The sequence below is a fragment of the Myodes glareolus genome, chromosome 9 (genome assembly GCF_982192425.1).
Source record: "Myodes glareolus chromosome 9, mMyoGla1.1, whole genome shotgun sequence".
Classification (NCBI taxonomy): Eukaryota; Metazoa; Chordata; class Mammalia; order Rodentia; family Cricetidae; genus Myodes; species Myodes glareolus.
Genome location: NC_142034.1, coordinates 48,747,996 through 48,771,951, shown reverse-complemented (window position 1 = coordinate 48,771,951; position 23,956 = coordinate 48,747,996). Strand labels below are relative to the sequence as shown.

General features: G+C 43.8%; 1 protein-coding gene across 2 annotated transcripts in view; it reads left to right on the top strand.

The window, feature by feature from the left end:
* Nucleotides 1–578: 578 nt before the first annotated feature.
* Ccdc92b (coiled-coil domain containing 92B) overlaps nt 579–23,956 on the top strand; it is a 34,450-nt gene continuing 11,072 nt past the window's right edge. Inside the window, exons 1-2 of one of the 2 annotated variants that reach the window (XM_087910334.1) lie at nt 579–804; nt 23,517–23,669. In XM_087910334.1, the coding sequence (XP_087766460.1) occupies nt 23,540–23,669 (130 nt within the window). In that variant the 5' untranslated portion in view covers nt 579–804; nt 23,517–23,539. Of the gene's footprint in view, nt 805–8,497; nt 8,647–23,516; nt 23,670–23,956 lie in introns of those variants that run through there. The other variant, XM_085695276.2, reaches the window with a different exon arrangement.

Below are 23,956 nucleotides of genomic sequence, written 5' to 3'. Positions count from 1 at the left end.
CAAAACAACGGCGGCTCAACATCAGCTCCTGACACATTTTAGGGATTTTAGTGTTTATAAAGGATCTTCTGTTGATTCTAGGTACAATCATCTGCGAGGTGAGGTGACTCACCCAAGGTCACAAAACTAGTGAGAGGTCTAGCTCAGCTTTACTGCCTCCCGTACCAGGAGCATATTTTCAGATTCTCTCGCTAGCAGCTCCCGGGTATCCCAGCCCTTCCCTAGGAGGCTGAGGGCGCTGCCCCTCCTAGAGGGGCGGAGCGGATCCCGGCCTGCGGGCCTGGGCGCTGTCCGCGGTGCTGATCGATCGCCGCGTCCCGGCTTGCCTAGTTGCCTGCGGTACCCCAGTTCCCTCCTCAGCTCACAGCTAGGGCCAGTTCCGAGGATTCGGCTGCCCGCAGGGTGCGGAGGCCGGGCTCCCGGGGCTCCTGTAGTCCCGGGGCTCCCCCTCCCCCGCCCCAGTCGCCACCCTCCCCCTCCCCCGCCCCGCCCACGGCCCCTCCCCGCGCGCCCCAGGTCCCTCCCTTCCCCCTTATCTCTCCCGCCCCCCGCCCCCTCCAGCTCCTTCGCCAGTTCCGGTCACGTTGCTGGGTGTTTACGCCCGGAGCCTACCCAGGGCCCCCCGCCTCTACGCCCGGAGCCCCCCGGAGCCCCGGCCCCGCGTCCGACAGCCTCGCAGCAGCTGATGGCGCCGCAGCCTGGCCGCGCGCTGCGGATCCCTGAGCGCAGCTAGCGCGGGGGAAGAGCTCTTCCCGACACCCAGCGAGGCCCGGGCCCGGCCCGCCGGCTCCCTCGGGTCCGCAGGTGAGGAGGCCGGGCGGTGGTCGTCGAGGGTGGGCGCTGGCCGGGTGACCCGGGTGATGAAGGGAGCGCCAGAGCTCAGGTTCGGCCGGGAGGGCTGCGCGGGGCCGGGCACCGCAGCGCGCGGGAGCAGGCAGGACGCGGGCTGCTGGCAGAAGTTGTCCTCCGCCGCTAGACCTGGGCCCTTCTCGGAGCTGGCGGGGAGTCCAAAGTAGTCCGCACCACCCCTTACCACCTCCCACCACTCGTGCCTTTGTACCTGCTCTTCGTGTCCTGGCTGGTCCTCTCTTCCCTATGCTCCGTGGTATGCATACCCTCATTCCCCCCCCCCCCCCGCCCCGCTCGCCCCAGCCGGCTCTGGGAGTCAAATTCGAGGCACAAACTGCAGAACATCAAGTAAAGGTGGGGGTCCAGTTTTTCCCGGCACCCCACTCTCACGTACCTGTATCCTCAGCAATGCCGAGATTGGGGTTGTGGGCTCTTAAGTGGAATGGGGGAGCTAGAGTTGAGGGGTGTTTGGGAGGAGGGACTCTGGAGTGAGAAGGATCACAGGTCTCTGAAGAATGTAGCTCCACCACCAGCCTCCACCTTGCAGACAAAGTCCCAGACATTTGTCAAAGGCCAAATCTTGGTTCCAGACTCGTCCTCAGGAGAGCCAAGGACTTAGTGGGGGTGGCAGAGTAATTATTTTTTAATATGTGTACTTACTTGCCCTGGTGATTCCCAGTAAGACTCAATTCATTCTCTCTGCTCTACTACTGGCTGTGTGGTTGGTTTCTTACAAGGGATTCAAAGAGTCCAAACAGCCAGGAAGAAGACTACAGGACACAAGGAGAGATCAGCTTTCGGGGGTGATCTCTGGGTGGAGTGTAGAAAGCAAGGGGATGGCCATGGTTACAGGGAGAGTTTATCTTGAGAGCAAGAGGAAGTCTCCAAACGAAGGAGCTTAGGCTGCAGATGTAACGTGTGGTTGCCTTGTGAGAGGCTCTATGTTCCAGAGTGAGCACCTCCACACTAGAGCTGTTATGTCAGGCAAAGAGCTTCACCTCTCTGAAGTCCGGCTTCTTCATCTCTGGAGTGGGTGCACGAATAGGACTGCGAGTGTAGGCTTGAGATAAGCTAATGTGTAAAATGCCGGCCGCAGTGCTGAGATTGTGAGTTAGTGTCGTTGCCTGTGCCGTCAGGGATCTGCTTTCCTCAGGCCCCGGGCCTCTGAGTCAGAGGGTGAAGAGGAATAATGACTAAGAAAAATAAAGAACATAAACATATGGGTTCATTTATTTATTCGTCCATTACTCCACCTCTCCCAGCTCATGTATGTAAGAACAACGACAAAATAAAGCTTAGCCTTCCCCTAGAAATAAGGAGGGAGCCATGCATTCTTAAAGAACATTAAGAGTGGTACAGAGATATTTGTTGACCCCACAGATGTTTTCAGCCCCAAAGAGAGAAGAAGTGCTAAGAACAAAGTTGAAACTAGGGCAAGACAATCAGTCAAGGCACGAGGCAGGGCACACTGAAAACTCCATGTGATCTAAACAGGAGGCTCCAAGCTGCTAGCCTGGCTTGAAGGAAGGGTGGGGCAGAAAAGAACTGGGGAACATAGAGCAGGTTGAAAGGTGGGGGACGAGAGAAATTTAAACACCTTAGGGAATCTGCGAATTCACCCGAGTATGGTGGCATATGCCTGCAATCTCAGCATTAAGGATGCTGAGGCAGGAAAATTGTCATTAGTTGGAGGCCAGCCTGGGCTACATGGTGTGTGCCAGTCCATCCTGGACTACAGAGTGAGAACATTTCAACAACAGCAGTAATAATAAAAGTAAAGTTATTAATAAAAATAATTTCAAACATTTTAAAATTTTTATTTATTATGTACACAGTGTTTTGCCCGCATGTATGCCTGCACTGCAGGCCAGAGGAGGGCACTATGTTTCATTATAGGTGGTTGTGAGCCACCATGTGGTTGCTGGGAATTGAATTTAGAACCTCTGGAAAGGCAGCGAGTGCTCTTAACCTCTGAACCATCTCTCCAGCCCCAGTTTCAAACTTTTGGTTAGCAGACACCTTTCCTTGTGCAAAAGTTTACCCTAGAAAAGGTCAGTAAAGGGGTTTAGAGAAATGGCTCAGCATATAAACTCAGATAACAGTCTGAGTTTAGTTCCAGATCCCAAAATGGAAGAAGAGAACCAACCCCCAAAAGTTGTCCTTTGACCTCTACATGTTCACCGTGGCATAAGGGCCCCTGTGCCTACACACATACACACCAGACATGTGTGCACATGTGGACAATAACATATTTTTTTCTCAATAAAATTTTATTAAAAACAAAGCCACCAACCCACTAGGTGTGGTGGCACACACATGCTTTTAATGTCAGTACTTGGGAGGCAAAGATAAGTGGATCTCTGTGAGTTGGAGGCCAGCCTGGTCTACATAGAAAGATGCTGTCTCAAGAAAAGAAAACAAGCAAGAGCAAAGCCACCAACCCTACTCTCTGGCATCTGCATATTCCCTCCATGCTGAATTCTAGAGCTCTGTAGAGCAAAACGTGAAAGTCATTGGCTGAGATGTCTCAAGTTCGGAGTACCATGATTCTGTGCTTCCTAGGATACGCTCAAGCCAAATAACTGTTCAGAACTGAGGAGAAGCGAGTACTGTTCCCTTATGCCTGTGTCGGTTGTGGGCAGATGGGAAGGGAAGTGGAGACCAGAGACTAGCAGGGCTAGGTTACTCACCAGGGTCAGGAGGCCAGGCCTCAGGGACAGAAGTGGTAGGGACAGGAAGATTGCTGCCAAACCTAATGACCTGTGCTCCATTCCTGGGGTTCACATAGTAGTCTGAATGAAGTGACTCCCTCACGTGTTCCTCAGCTCTCCACACGCATGCTCTGGTGTGCGTGAGCTTGCCACATGCACAAGTAAATAAATAAATATAACTTAAAACAAAAGTCTAAAGTCAGAATTGTGCCAGGACCAGAAAGTTCCTGTGCTAGCTGCTTGGCTGATGGTTGAGGCTGTGAGAATCTGAGGCCTTTTCTACCAACCTTTTCAAAGGGGAGAGATTTGTACCTTTCAGACCCATGAGACGTGTGTCAGCACATGTTTGGGACTGAACCTCGTGCCACGGGTCCTTTTTTAATTCTGGGTGATTGTGTTTGTTTGTTTGTTTGTTTCTTGAAACAGGGTTTCTCTGTGTAGCTTTGGAGCCTGTCCTGAAACTCTGTAGACCAGGCTGGCCTTGAACTCACAGAGATCCGCTTGCCTCTGCCTCCCGAGTCCAGGGATTAAAAGCCTAAGCCACCACTGCCCGGCCTGGGTAATTTAAAAAAAAAAACAAAAAACTATGTTTTTGCTTTACTTAATTTGTCCGCAGGGTACATGTGTGTGCGTGCGATGACATGCTTGTGGACATCAGTGAACAACTTGTGGGGGTGAATTCTCTCTTCCCGCCATGCTGACCCCAGGTCTTGTGCTCATTTCATCAAACCTAAGTTATAAGCCCCTTTACCCACTGAGCCATCTCTGCAGCCTCTTGGTGATTTGTTGTTAGTGAACTTTTTTTCTCATTAAGATACAAAATTAACATGGGAAAGAGCTAAGACTACCAAGAGTAGAGACGCAGGAATCCAGGCAGAGGCAAAGGATGTGAGACTCTGCAGGCAAGAAGACAGGGCTGGCTGTGTCAGCCCTTCAGCTGCTGTTGCCTGCATCTAGGACGCAGCTTCTGGTGCCCAGTGGTTCTAGGGCTGCATGTGTGTCATGACAACCTGCCGCTTGCCTGCCTCAGCCCTTCCGATGTGCGTGTGATTCCTCAGTGACATGGAGCTCCAGCTGCTCCTAGTTTCCCTGTCCCACTTCCCCTCCTCCCCTCCCCAAACAATCCTCACAGTAATGTCTAAGAATGAAAACTTGCCAAAAAGCATTTGTGACCCAAATTTCTGCCCTAAGAAGAAAGAGCAGCCTGCTTAGTTGGAAGCGAATGGTTGAGCCCATCCGGGAAAGAACAGAAACAGCTGGCTGGCTCCATGTCTCCTGTGGCCAGCGTCCAGGCTCCAGGGCTGTGTGGGAAGGACTTTCACCCTTCACAGTCACTTGTATGGCAGGGAGTGGGAACAGACATCTGTCTTCCTCCTGGGGTAGGCCCACACACCTTCATCCTTCAGATATGCACACAGCACCCACACAGATGTGAGAAGTCGAGAAACACACCTGGGGCCTCAGATGTTCCACAATAGAGCATTGTGTGAGACCCTAGAATCGCACTTACACGTGTGTGCTTGTGCGCTCCTTGGGGTGCACACAAGCCCTTCCCTCCCCGTACATACGATTTCACAGGCCTACCACTCATCTGGTTCCCCTGCATTAGGCCCCAGAGTGTTAGGTAGTGCATCTGACAGCTATTTCTTCTGTGAGGACCCCTGGGATGTCAGACCTAATAGTGTCTGTCTTGACTTAGCAGATCCACCGCGCCATCAGACTCCACACTCCCCCAGATCCACTCACTTGTGTCTTCTGCAGATATTTACCGAGGGACTCTTATTTGCTTCAGACTGTACTAGGCACTGGGGAACTGGAGAAAAACAAAAGGAGTCCTTCCTCTTCTGTTGCTAACAATCTGGCAAGGGAAACAGACAGTAAACAAATGCTCCGTACACCCATGGGCCAGGAAGTCCATGAAAGAACAGCGCAGAGGAAGGGAGCAAAGAGTGACTGGCTAAAGTCTTTAGTTTGGGGCGATCATGGAAAGGCCCCGAGGAAGCAGCATTTGAATGGGTGATTGAAGGGAGGGAATGGGCCTTGAGGAGTCTGGTAAAAGTCACTGGCAGAGCGGACAGTTCACACTTACAACCCCAGACACTAGCATGCTTAGAGCAGCAAAGAGGCCAACAGCGGGAGCACAGGAGGTGAGAGCAAAGAAAATCAGAGGCAGGTTGTGCAGCGTTCGGCTAGGACCTGGGGTTTTGCCCAGTGTGGTGGTGCACACCTATAATCCCAGCACTGCATGGGTAGAAACAGGAGAATCACAAGTTTGAGTCTGTCCTGGGCTACAAAGCAAGACCCTGGCTCAAAAACAAGAAAAGGAGAACAGGCCAGTGAGAGGGCTCAGTAGGTACAGGCACTGAGAACCTGAGATCAAGCCCTGGGACCCTCATGGTGGAAGAACAGGATCAGCCTGCAAGTTGCCCTCTGACCTCCACATGTGGCATGTATGATAAACTAATGCAATTTTAAAAAATATCTGGGTGATGGTAGCACACACCTTTAATCCCAGCACTCCAGAGACAGGCAGATCTCTGAGTTCAAGGCCAACCTGGTCTACAATTCGACTTCCAGGACAACCAGCGTTACACAGAGAAGTCCTGTCTTAGAAAAAACAAAACAAGGATACCAGAGGGAAGGCTCAGCCGTTAAAAGTGCATACCACGTTTAGTTCCCAGTACCCATATCTGAATTCACAACCACCTATAACTCCAGCTACAGGGCATCCAACAACCTCTTCTGGACTCCACAGGCATCTGCACGCTCACATGCATATCCACATAAGTAAAAATAAATCTTCTTTTAAAAGAAAGAATTTGGGGTTGATGTGTAATGGCAAGCACTAGAGAATTCTGAGGTAAGGATAGGGAGATATGACAGACTTACGTTTGCTAAGGGGGGTTGGCTCCTAGGTGAAAAATAATGAGACAGGACGGAAGCAAGAAGCCAGGTCTTAGAGCACTGCGGTGGTCCCAGACTGAAGCTGGTGATTTGGACTGGGGAGATAATGCTAAGTGATGGATTTGAGATAGTTCTGCTGTTTAGTCTAGGCTGGCAGTCAACTCAAGACTCCTAAATGCAGTGGTTATAGGCACGTGCTATCACTCTCGGCCAGAGTGATTTTTTTTTTAATCAAGGACCTACCCCTAGATGAAGAGCTGCAGACAATCGATGGCTGCCAAGAGAGGGAGAATTGATCTTCTCTCGTGATGAGCCCCCAATAAGTTGTCCAATCCCAAATGATCAGTCCTAAATACGTATACATAAGAGCAACGCTGGGTCTGGAGAGATGGCTCAGTGGTTAAGGGCACTGACTGCTCTTCCAGAGAATCACAGTTCAAGTCCCAGCACCTACATGACACCTCATAGCTGTCTGTAACTCCAAGATCTGACACCCTCACACAGACACACATGCAGGCAAAACACTGATGCACATAAAGTAAAAATAAATAAATTTTTTTTTTTAAAGAGCAACACTAATGGTCTCACTAAGTGTTTGTGGTTTTGTTTGTGGTGGGAGGTGGAAATGCTGTAAATACAGTACTCATGTATGAAATTCTAAGAAAAAAAAACTTTTTTTTTTGTTTTGAGACAGGTTTTCTCTGTCTATGTTTGGAGCCTGTCCTGGAGCTTGCTGTGAAGACCAGGCTGGCCTCAAACTCAGAGATCCACCTGCCTCTGTACTCAGATTAGAGGCGTGCACCATCACCACCTAACCTTAATTTTTTTTAACCTGAATTTCAGGCCCTTAGTCCCAGAATGCAGGGGGCAGAGGCAGGTAGATCTCTGTGAGTTCGGGGTCAACATAATCTACATAGTGAGTTCCAGGATAGCCAGGGCTATGTAAAGAGACCCTGTCTTTTCTCAAGTTTCTTTTGTTTTCTCAAGAAACAAAACAATGGGCTGGGCAGTAGTGATGTGATTTCGAGGCCAGTCTGGTCGTCTACTGATGTGGGACTCTTCTCTGTATCCTGTGAATATGTTTTATTGCCATTGGTTAATAAAGAAGTTATTTTGGCCTATGGCAGGGCAGAATAGAGATAGGCAGGAAAACTAAACTGAATGCAGAGAGAAAGAAGGAGGAATCAAAGAAGCAATATAGCTGCCAAAGGAGAGAGACACTGGAACCTTACCAGTAAGCTACAACCTCAAGGCGATACACAGGTTAGTAGAAATGGATTAATTTAAATATATAACAGCTAGCTAGAAATGCACCTGAACCATTGACCAAACAGTCTTGTAATTAATATAGTTTCTGCCAAAAAGAAAAAAAGAAAAAGCCTGGTGGTGGTGGTGCACGCCTTTAATCCCAGTACTCAGGAGGCAGAGGCAGGAGAATTGTCATGAGTTTGTGGCCAGTCTGAGCTACAGAGAGAGAGAGAGCACCAGTCTTGTCAGGGATACAAGACCCTCAAAAAACAAAAATAACAATAATCATCATAAATTAATTAAAATAAATGAAAGAGGTTATACTGGCAAGATGACTCAACAGGGGATTTGTAGCCATGCCTGCCCGTGTGATTTCCATCCCAGAACCCAGAGGTAGGGGAGAACCAACTCTCACAGCTGTCCCCTGACCACCACTCATATACCATAGCATGTGCATGCAAAACACACAAAATGAATGAATACAAAAAATTATTTTTTAAAGAATAAATAACGTTATTGACTCGTGTCTGAGTACCAGGAGTCTGGTGGGTTTTAACCGGATTTTCCATTCTGAGTTCATTTGAACGGCTCATCTAATAGGTCAGTCCTATTCATATTCATAATTTTAATATATTCAAAGCCAGTTGAATGGGAACTGTAATTACATCTGCAAACCTTTTCATCTTATTTTTTGTTGTTTTGTCCTGTTGAGGTTTCTCCTCCATCTTTAGGCATATAGTAATTATACAAAATGGTGAATTCATTACATCTTTTGCCGTGATCATATTTTATCTCCCTGTTAGCCACATTTTCCCACATGTTTCCCTCTCTGCTTCTTTGTTTGTGAGATGGGCTCTTCCTATGTGTCCAGGCTCATCTAGAACTCAGAGACTCACGTGATCTACTTCAGTCATCCCAGTCACTGAGACCACAGGTAAGTGCCACTTCACCTGGCACCCCTCACCTTTGTAAGTTAATCAATGAGTAAAAGTTTATCACCTGCATAGCCCCACCCCACTCAAGAGGATGGACGGGCTAATGCAAGATGACGTCACCTGCATAGCCCCACCCCACTCAAAAGGGTGGATGGGCTAATGCAAGATGATGTGTAACACAAAGAGGCTGGGAAACTTGGGGGCATGTAAGATCTTGCCTATCACAAAAACTCAGCCTAAAAATTACTTAAACAAACGTTCCTTGGTCCCAAATGTAAATGAGGTCTTGTGGGCTAGGGCTGCAGCTCTGTGATAGAGTGCGTGGCTAGTGTGCAGGGCCAGGACCAATCCCAGCGCCTGGATCCCAGCATTCTTTTACAGCATCCTGTAAATTTCTTGCCTAGCACTTTATTCATTTTTTTCTTTTTTTATTGATATTTATTGAGCTCTATATTTTTCTCTGCTCCCCTCCCTGCCTCTCCTCTCCCTTCCCCCCTTCAACCCTCCCCCAAGGTCCCCATGCGCCCAGTTTACTCAGGCCATCTTGTCTTTTTCTACTTTCTACTTCCCATGTAGATTAGATCTATGTAAGTCTCTCTTAGTGTCCGCATTGTTGTCTAAGTTCTCTGGGATTGTGGTTTGTAGGCTGGCTTTCTTTGCTTTATGTTTAAAAACCACTTATAAGTGAGTACATATGATAATTGTCTTTCTGTGTCTGGGTTACCTCACTCAAAATAATGTTTTCTAGCTCCATCCATTTTCCTGCAAAATTCAAGCTGTCATTATTTTTTTTTCTGCTGTGTAGTACTCTGTTGTGTAAATGGACCACATTTTCCTTATCCATTTTTCAGTCGAGGGGCATTTAGGTTGTTTCCAGGTTCTGGCTATGACAAACAAAGCTGCTATGAACATAGTTGAGCACAATTGAGCATCCTTTGGATATATACCCAAAAGTGGTATTACTGGGTCTTGAGGAAGGTTGTTTCCTAATTTTTGGAGAAATGGCCACACTGACAACCAAAGGGGCTGTACCAGCTTGTATTCCCACCAGCAATGCAGAAGTGTTCCCTTTTCCCCACAACCTCTCCAGCATAAGTTGTCATCAGTGTTTTTTGATCTTGGTCATTCTTACAGGTATAAAATGGAATCTCAGAGTTGTTTTGATTTGCATTTCTCTGATGACTAAGGATGTTGAACATTCCCTTAAGTGTCTTTCAGCCATTTTAGATTCGTCTGTTGAGAGTTTTCTGTTTGTGTCTGTACTCCATTTTTTTATTGGATTATGTGATCTTTTGGTGTCCAATTTCTTGAGTTCTTTTTTTTTCAATTAATGTTTTCTTTTTAAATTTATAATGTATACAATATTCTGTCTGCAAGTATGCCTGCAGGCCAGAAGAGGGCACTAGACCTCATTACAGAGGGTTGTGAGCCACCATGTGGTTGCTGGGAATTGAACTCAGGACCTTTGGAAGAGCAGGCAATGCTCTCAACCACTGAGCCATCTCTTCAGCCCTCTTGAGTTCTTTGTATATTTTGGAGATCAGACCTCTTTCTGATGTGGGGTTAGTGAAGATCTTCTCCCATTCTGTAGGCTGTCGTTTTGTCTTGTTGACCATGTCCTTTGCTTTACAGAAGCTTTTCAGTTTCAGGAAGTCCCTTTTATTAATTGTTTCTCTCAGTGTCTGTGCTGTTGGGGTTATATTTAGGAAGTGGTTCCCTATGCCAATGCATTCAAGTGCACTTCCCACTTTCTCTTCTATAAGGTTCAGTGTGACTGGCTTTATGTTGAAGTCTTTGATCCATTTGAACATGAGTTTTGTGCATGGTGATAGATATGGGTCTATTTTCATTTTTCTACATGTTGATATCCAGTTATGTCAGCACCACTTGTTAAATATGCTTTCTTTTTTCCATTTGATTTTTTTTTCTTCTTTGTCAAATATCAGGTGTTCAAAGATGTGTGGATTGATATCCGGATATTCTATCGGTTCCATTGGTCCTCCTGTCTCTTCTTATGCCAATACCAGGCTGTTTTCAGTACTGTAGCTCTGTAGTAGAGTTTGAAGTCAGGGATAGAATGCCTCCAGAAGTTCTTTTATTGTACAAGATTGTTTTTTGCCTGGCAACTTTATACAGATTGTAGTAACATGCTTAATCTCATTTGTTTGTCCTGTTGATTATATGGGACTTCTTCATGATTATGGGGACTTTGTTACATTTATCACTGTGTCCTGTGCTTCAACAGAGGTAGACATGAATGGATGGATGGATGGATGGATGGATGGATGGATGGATGGATGGATGGATGGGAGACCAAGGTAATACTTAGCCTATTCACAGAGAAATGAACAGAACAGAAAAACAGAGTATAATACTGAGTTACTATACTTATCTTTTTTTTTTTTTTTTTTTTTTTTTTGGTTTTTCGAGACAGGGTTTCTTTGTAGCTTTGTAGCCCTCCTGGAACTCGCTCTGTAGACCAGGCTGGCCTTGAACTCACAGAACTTCACCTGTCTCTGCCTCCCAAGTGCTGGGATCAAAGGTGTACCTATCTTTTATCTTTTTGGTTTGATTGGTTGGTTAAGTTTTGTTTTGTTTCCAAGACAGGGTTTCTCTGTATAACGACAGCTCTGATTTTCTTGGAACTCACTTTGTAGACCAGGATGACCTTGAACTCACAGAAATCTACTTTCTCTGACTCCCAAGTACTGACGTTAAAGGTGTGTACTGCAACCCATCCGGCTCTACTGGAAAAAAAAATATTTTATGTATCTGGGTGGTAGTAGTACACGCCTTTAATCCCAACACTTGGGAGGCAGAGGTAGGCATATCTCTGTGAGTTCCAGGACAGCCAGGACTGTTACACAGAGAAATCTTGTCTCAAAAAAAATTTTTTATGTGCGTGAGTCTTTTGCCTGCTTGTATGACTGTGTACTCTTGGAAGCCAGAAGAGGGCTTCAGATCCCCTGAGACTGGAGTTACAAATGTTGTGAGCTGCCTCATGGGTGATGGGAAATAACTCTAGCCGCCCTGGAATAGCAACCAGTGCTTTTGACCCTGAGCCATCTCTCCAGTCCTTCCTTTCTTTTCTTTCTTTCAAGACAATGTTTCTCTGTGTAACTTTTGGAGGCCGTCCTGGAACTCTCTCTGTAGACCAGGCTGTAGCACAATTAATAAAAACCCAGAGGCAGATATAGGGGTTCAACCTGAAGACCAGAAAAACAAAGCAGCCACTGGCTCTTATCTCTACCTAAGTCCAAAAATGACAATCCTACCTCCAGAAATCCTCAGAATGAGACTGAGACTGAAACCTGTCTCCTCCCGTTTTTTATTCCTCTCTAGTGCTGGGATTAAAAAGTCATGCACCACTGCCACCCAGTTCCTGTGGCAAACTAGTGTGGCTACTGGGATTAAAGGTGTGTGCCAACATTGCCTGGTCTGTATGACTGATCAGAGCAGCATTTTTACTGTTTGATCTTCTGGCAAGCTTTATTTATTAAAATACAAGTGAAATATCACTGTATTTCCCCTTTTTGTCTTAAATTAAAAAGAGGGCTATAACTGTACACAATAAATGCAATGACTGGGTGTAGTGGCACTCACCTTTAATCCCAGCACTTGGGAGACAGAGGCAGGAGGATCTCTGTGAGTTTGAGGCCAGCCTGGTCTACAAGAGCTGGTTTCCAGGACAGGCCCCAAAGTTACAGAGAAACCCTGTCTTGAAAAACCAAAAATAAATAAATATATAAATAGATGCAATGACTATATATGTATATATATATATATCTGTATATATATATATATATATACATATATATTTGTAATAAATACATCAACAATGTCAAATCCACTTGCATTTGACAAATTTGGAGAAAATACTCCATATCTATCATATCTTGGTGAGTTCAAAGTCTTGTACCTAATTTATTTTCTATCATAACTTGTTTTCTACATCAGGTAAACAAGGAAAACTATAACTATTTAGTCTTCAACCCCCTCAGAGACCCAAGAAGGAAATAATATTAACTGAGTAAGCAAGAAATGTGAGCAAGAGACTTCCAAAAAAGTGTGAGAAATGACAAAAACCTCTAGGTGCCTGGACAGTCACCCAAAGTTCCTCTGCAATGATGGAAATCCATCTTCAGCCTATAGGCCTAGCATATCTGACAGACTTTTCTGTGAACCAGAATATTCTGAAGAGCATCCATCTTCAGCCTACAAGCCTAGCATATTACTGAAGGGCTGACCCTCCTTGTCTTAACAATGTTTGGCAGTCACTTTCTTTTGTGTCCTTCTTGTCCAATTAGGAAAGCATACTGTCAGCACTCCGGACAAGGGCATTTGCTTGCCCAGTGATTTATTTTTGCCACAAAGAAAGTAAATTCCATGTGGAGTTTCTTCGGTACCCATGATCTTCTCTAAAGTAGATTGGTGCTGCCAGAAGCAGACATGTCTCATACAGAAGAGCCTATGTTATTAAAACATCTGAAATGTCATATTCTGTAGACATCTGAGGTATCTGAAGATGACACATCTATCTAAAATATATCTTTGTTTGACCTTGAAAACATACCTAATGTGACTACAATTTGATTTTAATAGGTGACTAATTACTAACCTGCATTTTCTTATTATTCTAAACCGTTGGTAATAATAACATTTTAAAGATTAGAAGTTTGCATTACCTTATTAAATGAGCTGTATGGGTGCAATGCCTTGAACAAGATTAGATTAACAAAATTAATCTCAAATTTGTATCAGTATACAAAATTTGTAAAAAAAAAAAATACAAAAGTCCAATCTAATGTAAAACATTTCAAACTAGGAGCTGCTTTTTTTTAAATTTAACTTATTTTTATGTGCATTGGTGTGAAGGTGTCAGATCTCTGGAGTTATAAGCAGTTGTAAACTGCCATTTAGGTGCTGGGAATTTAATCTGAATCCTCTGGAAGAGCAACCAGTGCTCTAACTGCTGAGCCATCTCTCCAACCCCAGTAGTTGCTTTTTAAAAGTAGATCTACCTTTTTATCTTAAATATCTATATCCTCCCTTTATTCTTCTTTTCGGGGTAGATTCAATAATCTACTGTTGTATCTATATCCCCCTTTTTTCTTTTCAAAACAAGAATCTTGAATCTTATTTCTTTTGCTTAGCTTTTTTTTCTAACCATTATCAATAATAACTTATAACCAACCCCCCTAAACTATAATCCATTAAATGACCGAAACCACCCACCCCACCTCTTGGGAATATGGATGTCATATTCTTAAATTTACTTCCTGCTGTCTGGGGGCAATGGTATCTTTAGGGGATCCTGAGAAGAAAAATTTAGGCTAATTGTCAAGTCCTGGGAAAGGTAACTGTATCATTTGCTGTTCAGTCTTTGGGTAACAGAAAGTGCAGAACTTGTCTCAAGTTCTGGCTGGAGTAGTCTATCAGGCTGGATCACCTTAGCCACCTCAATTATTCTGAGCAGTTTGTAGTCCAAAGCCCATCAGCTTTTTTGCTAACTGCTGAATGGCATCCTATGAACCAGGCAGAATCGTTGTGGGGCCCATCTTCTTCCTGGAGACTTCAGAGATTACTATAGTAAAATTTACTGTCCACTGTGGAAAACTTAAAAAAATATTCATATCAAAACAGCAAGCTTAAGCTGGGCAGTGGTGGCGCATGCCTTTAACCCCAGCACTTGGGAGGCAGAGGCAAGCGGATCTCTGAGTTCGAGGCCAACCTGGTCTACAAGAGTTAGTTCCAGGACAGGCTCCAAAGCTACAGAGAAACCTTGTCTTGAAAAAAAAAGAAAAAAGAAAAGAAAGAAAAAAACCCAGAAAGTCTAAATTTTGATAGACATATTCAAAGAAAGGTACCATAAAGACAAAAATAGGTATGGGGAGAAGTAGAATTTTTGAAAGCAGAGTTTTGATAACCTTAATCCCTAGATTTTCCTTCTGTCATACACCAGGTGGCTCTCCTGATATGAGATAGAAACTTCGAGTTTTTCTTTTAACAACTTGCTTGGATTTAGAGGAGAGAGGCACAGTCCAACTCCACAGCCACTTTGATTGTTAAGTGAGTCATGACTACCATCATATTGAGAAGTAAGGAGATATGTATGTTTAGGTAGTGAGATTTTACCCTGAAAAGATTTTTCTTTGCTTGATGAGTCTTTCTGGATAGCTATCTTTTCTTCTTTAGATGTCTAGATGTCCAAGGTCTCTTGACTTCTTGAAGATGGGTATCTTCTATTTTCCTGCAAAAACAAGAACAGAACCCTGTCCCAACCCTTGTGAGGATTCTTTACAACTTGCATGATTGTCACCTCTATAGATGAGTTGTCATTTCTCTATATCAAGAGGTTTCTCCTTTTCAAACAGAATCTTGATTAATTTTGATGATATCTGTAGTTTTTCTTCTCCTGTGGAAACAGAAACAAAACCCCTTCCCCAACACAGCTCATCTCCTGGTTTCTGTTGTGAGGTCAACACATCCTTGAAGTACACTAGCTGATTTAATTCAGACATTTTTTACTATTGTCTAATGTCTCTCTGCAACTGTTTTTCTTTTCTCATTAGCATTAAGGAAATTCAAAGTTAATAAAGTATTATGCAATCGATTTCTGGGAGTATTTATCATACCCTTCTGTTTATTTAACATATATCCTTTATAGTTCAATTTGATCTTATAACTACCTGACCTGTAGGATTGTGTGATATACCTGTAATATACTTATAATAAGCAAAAAAAACTGTTTCATTTTCTTAGAGATATATGCTGGAACATTGTCTGTTTTTATTTGTGCAGGTATACCCATGATAGCCGTAACTTCTAGTAAATTTGTAATTACTGAATCAGCCTTTTCTGAATGCAAAGCAGTTTCCCATTGAAAACCTAAATAGGTATCAATGGTGTGGTATGCATATTTTAATTTTCCAAATTCTACAAAATGGAACACATCCATCTACCAGATATCATTCCTTTGAGTACCCTTTGGGTTACTTCCTGCGGGTCGTGGTGTTTGGTTGTATAAAGAACAAGTAGGGAGCTGGAGAGATGGCTCAGTGGTTAAGAGCACTGACCTCTCTTCCAGAGGTCCTGAGTTCAATTCCCAGCAACCACATGGTGGCTTACAGTCATCTGTAATGAGATCTGGTGCCCTCTTCTGGCCAGCAAGCATGCAGACAGACAGAACACTGTATACATAATAAATAAATAAATCTTTTTTTTAAAAAAAAAAGAACAAGTAGAAATTTTATAATTCAAGTAGGAAATCTTATCATTTCCTTGGCTTGTTGCCATGTAATGGAAAGGTCCTTTTTTAAACCTTTGCTGTTGACATGATGTTTTTTGTGAAATTCTGAGGCCTTCAGCACTTTTCCAATCAATAATTGATTTCTGCATTATCTTGTGTTAGAGGACATAGCAAACCCATTCAGAATCAGTTGTGGGTTGTGTATATGGGATGATGTCTATTCCTGATTATATATTGTACCTGAATAAATAATAAAGTCAATTCTGTATCATCTGGTATAAGTTCAATGGTTTCAATATGCAAAATAACTTTGCATAGCACAAATCAGGAACTATGTTGAGAGGTTCTTTAAAATCCCTTAGTATCGGCCAGGCGGTGGTGGCGCATGCCTTTAATCCCAGCACTCAGGAGGCAGAGGCAGGTGGATCTCTGTGAGTTTGAGGCCAACCTGGTCTATAAGAGCTAGTTCCAGGACAGACTCCAAAGCTACAGAGAAACCCTGTCTTGAAATAAAAACCAAACGAACAAAAAACAAAAACAAAAAAATCCATAGTGTCATGAGGATAGCATATAATTCTGACTTCTGGACAGAACCATAAGGGTTTTGTTCCACTTTACTTAATTTTTTTGATTTGTAACCTGCCCTTCCAGATGTATTTGCATCAGTATAGAATGTAGGTTCTCCAGTTAGTAGTGTGTCAAGTACAATGCAAGGAACAACCCAATTAGTCGTCTTTAAAAGTCAAATTACTCTCCCAAAAAAATTACTACAAGCTTTTTTCCAGGGTTCACTTTCTTCTCATAATTTGTCAATTTCATCATTATTAAATGGTGCTATGCTGGGCAGTGGTGGTGCACATCTTTTATTCCAGCACTCAGGAAGCAGAGGCAGACAGATCTCTGTGAGTTGGAGGCCAGCCTGGTCTACAAGAGTTAGTTCCAGGACAGCTAGGACTGTTATACAGAGGAAACCTGTCTTGAACAAAAAAAAAAAACAACAAAAAAAGGTACTATAATTTCTGCTGGGTCTATTCCTGATAATTCACAAAGTCTCAGTTTTCCTTTTAGAATTAGCTTAGAGACCTTTTCCATGTAAATTTTTAATTTTTTATTCAGTATACTTGGTTAAAAAAAAATCCATTCTAAGATAATGTCTTTCCTCTGCATTAAAATTCCTGTAGGGAATTGTTTGGAGGGTAATATGACCCTAATGCAGTTAAGATTTGGATCCATATGATCCTTCTGTAATTTCTCTTCAATCAAAGTCATTTTTTTCCTCAACTCCAGCCAATAATTCCCTGAGACTATTTAAGTCCTTGTCACCATCTAAGGTTTTATTTAAATTAATCAGGTCATCAGGACCTATCCCAATAGTGTGCCAGCGATGGGAAATGTCTCCTAGCAATCTTTGGAAGTCATTAAGAGTCTGCAATCGATCTCTCCTAATTTGCAACCTTTGAGGTCTAATTTTTTGGAAACCTATTTTATAGCCTAAATAATTAATAGAATCTCCTATTTGTATTTTTTCAGGTGCAATTTGTAATCCCCAACAAGGCATTTTTTTCCTTCAAACATTTTTCTAAAGTATCTACATTTGAATCAGCAAAATGTCATCCATGTAATGGTAAACTATAGATTAAGGAAATTGCTTATGTGTTATTTCCAATGACTGGTTTACAAAATATTGGCACAGGGTGGGGCTATTTAACATTCACTGTGGGAGAACCTTCCATTGATATCTTTTAGCAGGCTAAGGATTATTATAAGTAGACACTGTGAAGTCAAATACAGGAGATTACCAAGGGCTGGTTGATTCTTAAATATGCTGAGCATCAGGGGACTGGAGAGATGGCTCAGAAGTTAAGAGCATTGCCTGCTCTTCCAAAGGTCCTGAGTTCAATTCCCAGCAACCACATGATGGCTTACAACCATCTGTAATGAGGTCTAGTGCCCTCTTCTGGCCTTCAGGCATAGACGCAGACTGATTATTGTATACATAATAAATAAATATTTAAAAAAATATATGCTGAGCATCTAGTTGCTCCTGTACCAGCTGTTCTAAAGCCTGCAGTTTCTCTTTTGTTAAAGGTCATTGCTTAAGCCATATAGGTTATCTGTCAACCATTTTTGTTGTTGTTGTTTGTTTTTTGTTTATTTGTTTTGTTTTTTTCAAGAGAGGGTTTCTCTGTAGCTTTGGAGCCTGTCCTGGAACTAGCTCCTGTAGACTAGGTTGGCCTCCAACTCACAGAGATCTGCCCACCTCTGCCTCCCAAGTGCTGGAATTAAAAGCATGTGCCACCACCGCCGTGCATCTCTCAACCATTTTAAAGGTAGGTCTGTTGGTGTCTTTGAAATATCAGCAGCTATTGTGTCCTGTTCTTGTACAACCTGAATGGTTGGTGACTGTTCTTTATAAAACCATCTAATATGTTTCCCAGAAACATGTTAATTTATGGTTTGTTTCTAAGATTGGGGGAATGTTAATCTGAGTATTACGTTGTCATAACAAATCACACCCCCATAAATTTGTTGCTATGTCAGCCACATACGCTTTTAATATTCCTCTCTATCCTTCTGGTCCTATATATTTGACCCACTCCACACTCTGCTTTACCTGAGATAAAGTTTCAATCCCTAAAAACTGAACATTTATGTATTTTTAATTTTGGTCTTTGTTTGTTTATAGAAGTTTGCCTGCCAGGAGGTAGTGTCACACGCCTTTAATCCCAGCACTTGGGAGCCAGAGTCAGGTGGATCTCTGTGAGTTTGAGGCTAGTTCTACTAGTCTACAGAGCGAGTTCCAGGACTGGCTCCATAGCTACTGAGAAACCCTATCTCAAAAAAAAAAGTTTACCAAAATACTCACTTTATGGTTTCTCCAGAATTTTTTGTTCTCTCTTCTACAATAGGTGTTAGGTTCTTTAATTGCTCTGGGAAGGAGTTTCCTCTATGATGGCAGGAAATAACTGAACCAAATTTGGTATAGGGGCCTGTGACAGGCCCCTCATGGAGTTTCCCAACAGGAAAGGATTACCAGACTGTTCCTCATTGACCTACATTCATTAGTCCAATGTCTGTCTTTGCCATACCCTCCACATAATTCTGAAGGGAGTAGCATTCTGGATGGATTATTCTTAGGAAAAAAAAACATTGTTTCTAGAAATCCCCTTCTACAATCCCTTTTAAGGTGACCTTGTTCTCCACAATTATAACTTTTGACATTTCGATTATTCCTCAAATCTCTGAAAATCACTTCTCCTATCCATGCATCATCATGGTCATGAGATTCAATATTTATTGTATCTCAAATCCAGTCCTCCATAGGTGCTGACCTTGCCTTTAACAGCCTAATTATCCTTTTGCATAGAAAATTGGCATTTTCAAAAGCCAGAGATTCAATTATTATTTGTCTAGCTTCTGAATTTGGTATCCTTCTATTTACTGCTGAAGTCAATCTTTGTAAAAAATCTGCAAAGGCTTCCTTTGGGCCTTGTATAACTTTAGTAAATGACTCAATTTTCTTTCCTATTTCTCCAATTCTGTCCCAAGCATTCAAAGTTGCTGTGCAGCATAAATCTAGGGTGTGGTCATCATATACGGCTTGCCTTTCTATAGTAGCATAGTCTCCTTCTCCAAGAATTTGATCTAGGGAGATTTCCCTAACTCTAGCTTTACTCCGTTTTTCAATAATCTTAGTCTCTTCTCTGAACCAGGTACTCCATTGTAATTGTGGACCAGGCAATTAAGCACCTTTAACCAAATCTATCCAGGTGGGATAATTATATTACAAACTGATCACAGTTTTTTAAACATTTTCTTCACAAAAGATGAGTGCATGCCATAGGAAACAATTGCTTCCTTAATATATTTTAGATCTTTCATACGTATAGGCTCCCATTCTGTATATCCTATTTGATATCTACTATTTGCTGGCTTTTCAGAAATAGTAACAGAATAAGTATCTAAAACTCTTGGTAAGTCATCTCTGACTCTGAGAGGTACTGGTGATGCTAAGACTTTACTGTTGTCTTTTGTCTGTACCTCATCTCTTTGCTTATCGGTTCTGACAAGTTCTTCAATGGTTTCAAATCTATGTATCACTGTCTTTTGTAGAGTCTGTTTTTTGTTTGTTTGTTTATTTGTTTTTGTTTTTTGTTTTCTGAGACAGGGTTTCTCTGTAGCTTTGGAGTCTGTCCTGGAACTAGCTCTTGTAGACCAGGCTGGCCTCGAACTCACAGAGATCTGCCTGCCTCTGCCTCCCGAGTGCTGGGATTAAAGGCATGCGCCATCACTGCCAGGCGAGTCTGAGTTTCTTGACCTGTAAATATTTCTAATTTCCTCAAATCAGTTAATATGTGGTTCTCCTCATGTACATATGATTCCAAGTCTTTAAGTTTTTCCATTAATGATATATTCTCATCCTTAGAGATTATTTGGATGGCATGTAGATTGTCTTCCAGGAGGGATGTTCTATCTGCTAGCTTGTCGTAGATTTTTAACAGATTTTTATTGTCAATTTCAACAGTGTGAATCATTTCACATAATTTCTCAGTACCCTTCTGTAAGATTTAAAAAATGTAACATAACAAGACCCCATCTCAAAAACCAAAGGCTCTATGGGGAGCCTGTCTCAAAAACAAGCAAACAAAGGGTTGGCTGGAGAGCTAGGTGTGCCCCTGCCTCTGAGCATGGGACCTGGGTCACTTCAGTGTCAGAAAGTTTGGAATAGTCTACAGTGCTGGCTGGGGAATGCTTGGCCTAAGTGGGATAGCTTGTGTCATTTCCTGAACATCCAGATGTTCAGTAAGCATCCAGTGCTCTTCATAGGCCAAAGGGGCACCCCATGCAGAAATAATCTCCTGGGTTGAGTTAGTGGGGTCAGGGGTGCTAGGGAAGAAGGTCCAGACAGGAATCTATGGAAGTGAGGTTCTCAGATGGAGCCACAAGGACATGTGCTCAACTATGTTCATAGCAGCTTTGTTTGTCATAGCCAGAACCTGGAAACAACCTAAATGCCTCTCAACCAAAGAATGAATAAGGAAAATGTGATACATTTACACAATGGAGTACTACACAGCAGAAAAAAATAACAACAGCTTGAATTTTGCAGGAAAATGGATGGAGCTAGAAAACATTATTTTGAGTGAGGTAACCCAGACACAGAAAGACAATTATCACATGTACTCACTCATAGGTGGTTTTTAAACATAAAGCAAAGAAAGTCAGTCTACAAACCACAATCCCAGAGAACTTAGACAACAATGTGGGCACTAAGAGAGACTTACATAGATCTAATCTACATGGGAAGTAGAAGAAGACAAGATCTCCTAAATAAATTGGGAGCATGGGGACCTTGGGGGAGGGCTGAAGGGGAGAGGGGAGAGGCAGGGAGGAGAGCAGAGAAAATTGTAGAGCTCAATAAATATCAATAAAAATGTATTAAAAAATAAATAAACAAATAAGTAAATAGAAAACTCCACAGAACTTTGGGGGAGGGTCACATATAATGCCCCATGCCTGTAATCTCAGAAGTCTGAGGCAGGAGGACCATTGGGGCGTAAGAGTTCACAGCTAGCCTGGGCAGCATAATGTAAGCTCTATTACCCAAAATAATTAAGTAGCTTAGGGAGTGGCTGTCAGAAAAGTCATGGGTTCTAGGTCCTGGACCCCAGAGCACTTGCTTCCTCCTTGGCTTTTCCAGGAATCTGGCCATCATGGAGGAGTCACTGGGAAGAGAGGGCTCCACGCCTGGCCATGGGATCCACAGTGTGGGTCTTCTGATCTTAGCTCCCATTCCTCTCCAGAGTGACTCTGCCTCCTGTTTTCAGCCCAGAGAGACATGTTAGTAAGCAGCTCCTCAGCTCTCCCATCCCCCGTGAGCCAGGCACAACCATGCACACCTGTAACCGAAGCACTCCAAAGTCAGAGACGGGAGTGTGGAGAGTTCGAGGCTAGCCTGTGCTACCTATCAGGACTCTCTCTCCCCGGTGATTCAAAGAAGCTCCAGGGCTGAGGTGCAAGTGGGAGTCATAATTGGAACAGATTTCAGGGTTTATCTCTTCAGTTCCCTTTTATTACTAATTTTTTTTCATTTATTTTACATTCCAACCAGTTTCCCCTCCATCCTCTCCTCCTGTTCCTTCCCTAACCCCAGCTCCCCACTGCCCCCACATCCACTTCTCCTCTGTTTCTGTTCAGAAACATGCTTTGTGGGTGTCCACAAAGCATGGCATATCAGGTTGAGGTAGGACTAAGCGCCTCCTTTTGTACTGTGGTTGGGTGAGGCAAATCAATATGGGGACTAGATTCCCAAAGTTGAGCTCAAGCTTTAGGGACAGGTCCTGATCCCACTGCTCCGAGTCTCACAAATAGACCAAGCTACACAGCTGTCACACATAGGTAGAGGGCCTAGGTTGGTCCCATGCAGGCTCCCTGACTGTTGGTCTAGAATCTGTGAGCTGCTATGACCCCAGGTTGTTTCTGTGGGTTCCCTTGTGGTGACCTTGACCCCTCTGGCTCGCGTACAATCTTTCCTCTCTTCCACGGCCTTCCAGGAGCTCAGCCCAGTGCTTGGCTGTGGGTCTCTTCATTTGTTTCCATCAGTTGCTGGATGAAGGCTCTCTGTTGACAGTTAGGGTAGTCACCATTCTGATTACAGGAAATGGCCAGTTCAGGCACCCTCTCCACTATTGCTAGGAGTCTTGGCTGGGGTCATTCTTGCAGATTCCTGGGAGTTTTCCTGGCACCAGGTTTCTTCCTAACCCTGAAATGGCTCCCTCTATCAAGATATCTCTTTCATTACTCTACCCACTCATCTCTCTCCCAACCTGCCCAATACAGTCCCTCAAGTTCCCATGCCCACCCACTCCCAGTTCACTCAGGAGTTCTATTTCCCTTTCCAAGGGAAATCCATGTGTCCCTCTTTGAACCCTCCTTGTGACCTAACCCCTCTGGGGCTGTGGATTATAGCCTGGTTATCCTTTAGGTTACATCTAATATCCACTTATGAGTGAGAACACACCGTGTTTGTCTTTCTGGGTCTGGGTTACCTCACTCAGGATGATTTTTTTTCTAGTTCCACCCATTTGCCTGCAAATTCCATGATGCCATTGTTTTTTTACAGCTGAGTAATACTCCATTGTGTAAATATACCACATTTTCTTCATCCATTCTTCGGTTGAGGGGCATCTAGGTTGCTTGCAGGTTCTGGCTATTAGGCATAATACTGCTCTGAGCATAGTTGTCAGATCTTTTATTTTACCTATGGAAAGCTAAGACCTCAGAGAGAGAGAGGTGGCCACATGTGAGACATTAGTGAAGGCTAGACCCAGAGTTATCTTCCTGTCTTAGCCAACTTCTCAACTTATCTGCCTGTTTGAGAAGAAGAAAAGGCAGGCAAATGAAGCCAGGGCATCCCTGGGCTCTGCTTCTTAGACTGTTGAATGGGAATAGCAACCTCACTGAGGGCATACTCACTTAGTGTTCCAGAAAGCTGAGGAAACTGGGGGTGGGGGAATCCTCTCCCTGGAGTCAAGAGGACCTAGCATGAAGGACAGAACCTGAAGGTGGGGCAAGGCAAATGGCCTCTGAAGACATGGTTTCACCTTGTCTTTCATTCAGGTGAGGCCCAGGCCTGGGCTGCCATGGATACCGTGTCCCTGGAGCATCAGATCCAGAGCGTGCAACGCCACATCAGCTTCCTGAAAAAGGAGCAGATGGCCCTGCTTCGAGACCTGCACCTGGAGATCCTGAGGCTGCAAAAGCGCTGCTCAGGTAAGGCTAGCACTCACCCCAGGAGGCTGGAGTGAGGAGGGGGTCACTGTCACCATCATCGGTTTCTCTGGTGGGACGCCCCTCCTTGAGTTCCTGTGAGCCTAACACCCGTTCTGTGCTGCCTCTTTCTGGATGAGAACCAAGACTTGAGGTGGAATGGGTTCTAGAGATGAGCTGCATGTGACATGACTGTATCATTGTAGCATGGAGGGCCGGCTTGTTGGGGTTTCTGTCCCGCACGGTACCCCACAACCAGCAAGTCCCAAAAAAATCACACGGAGTCTACA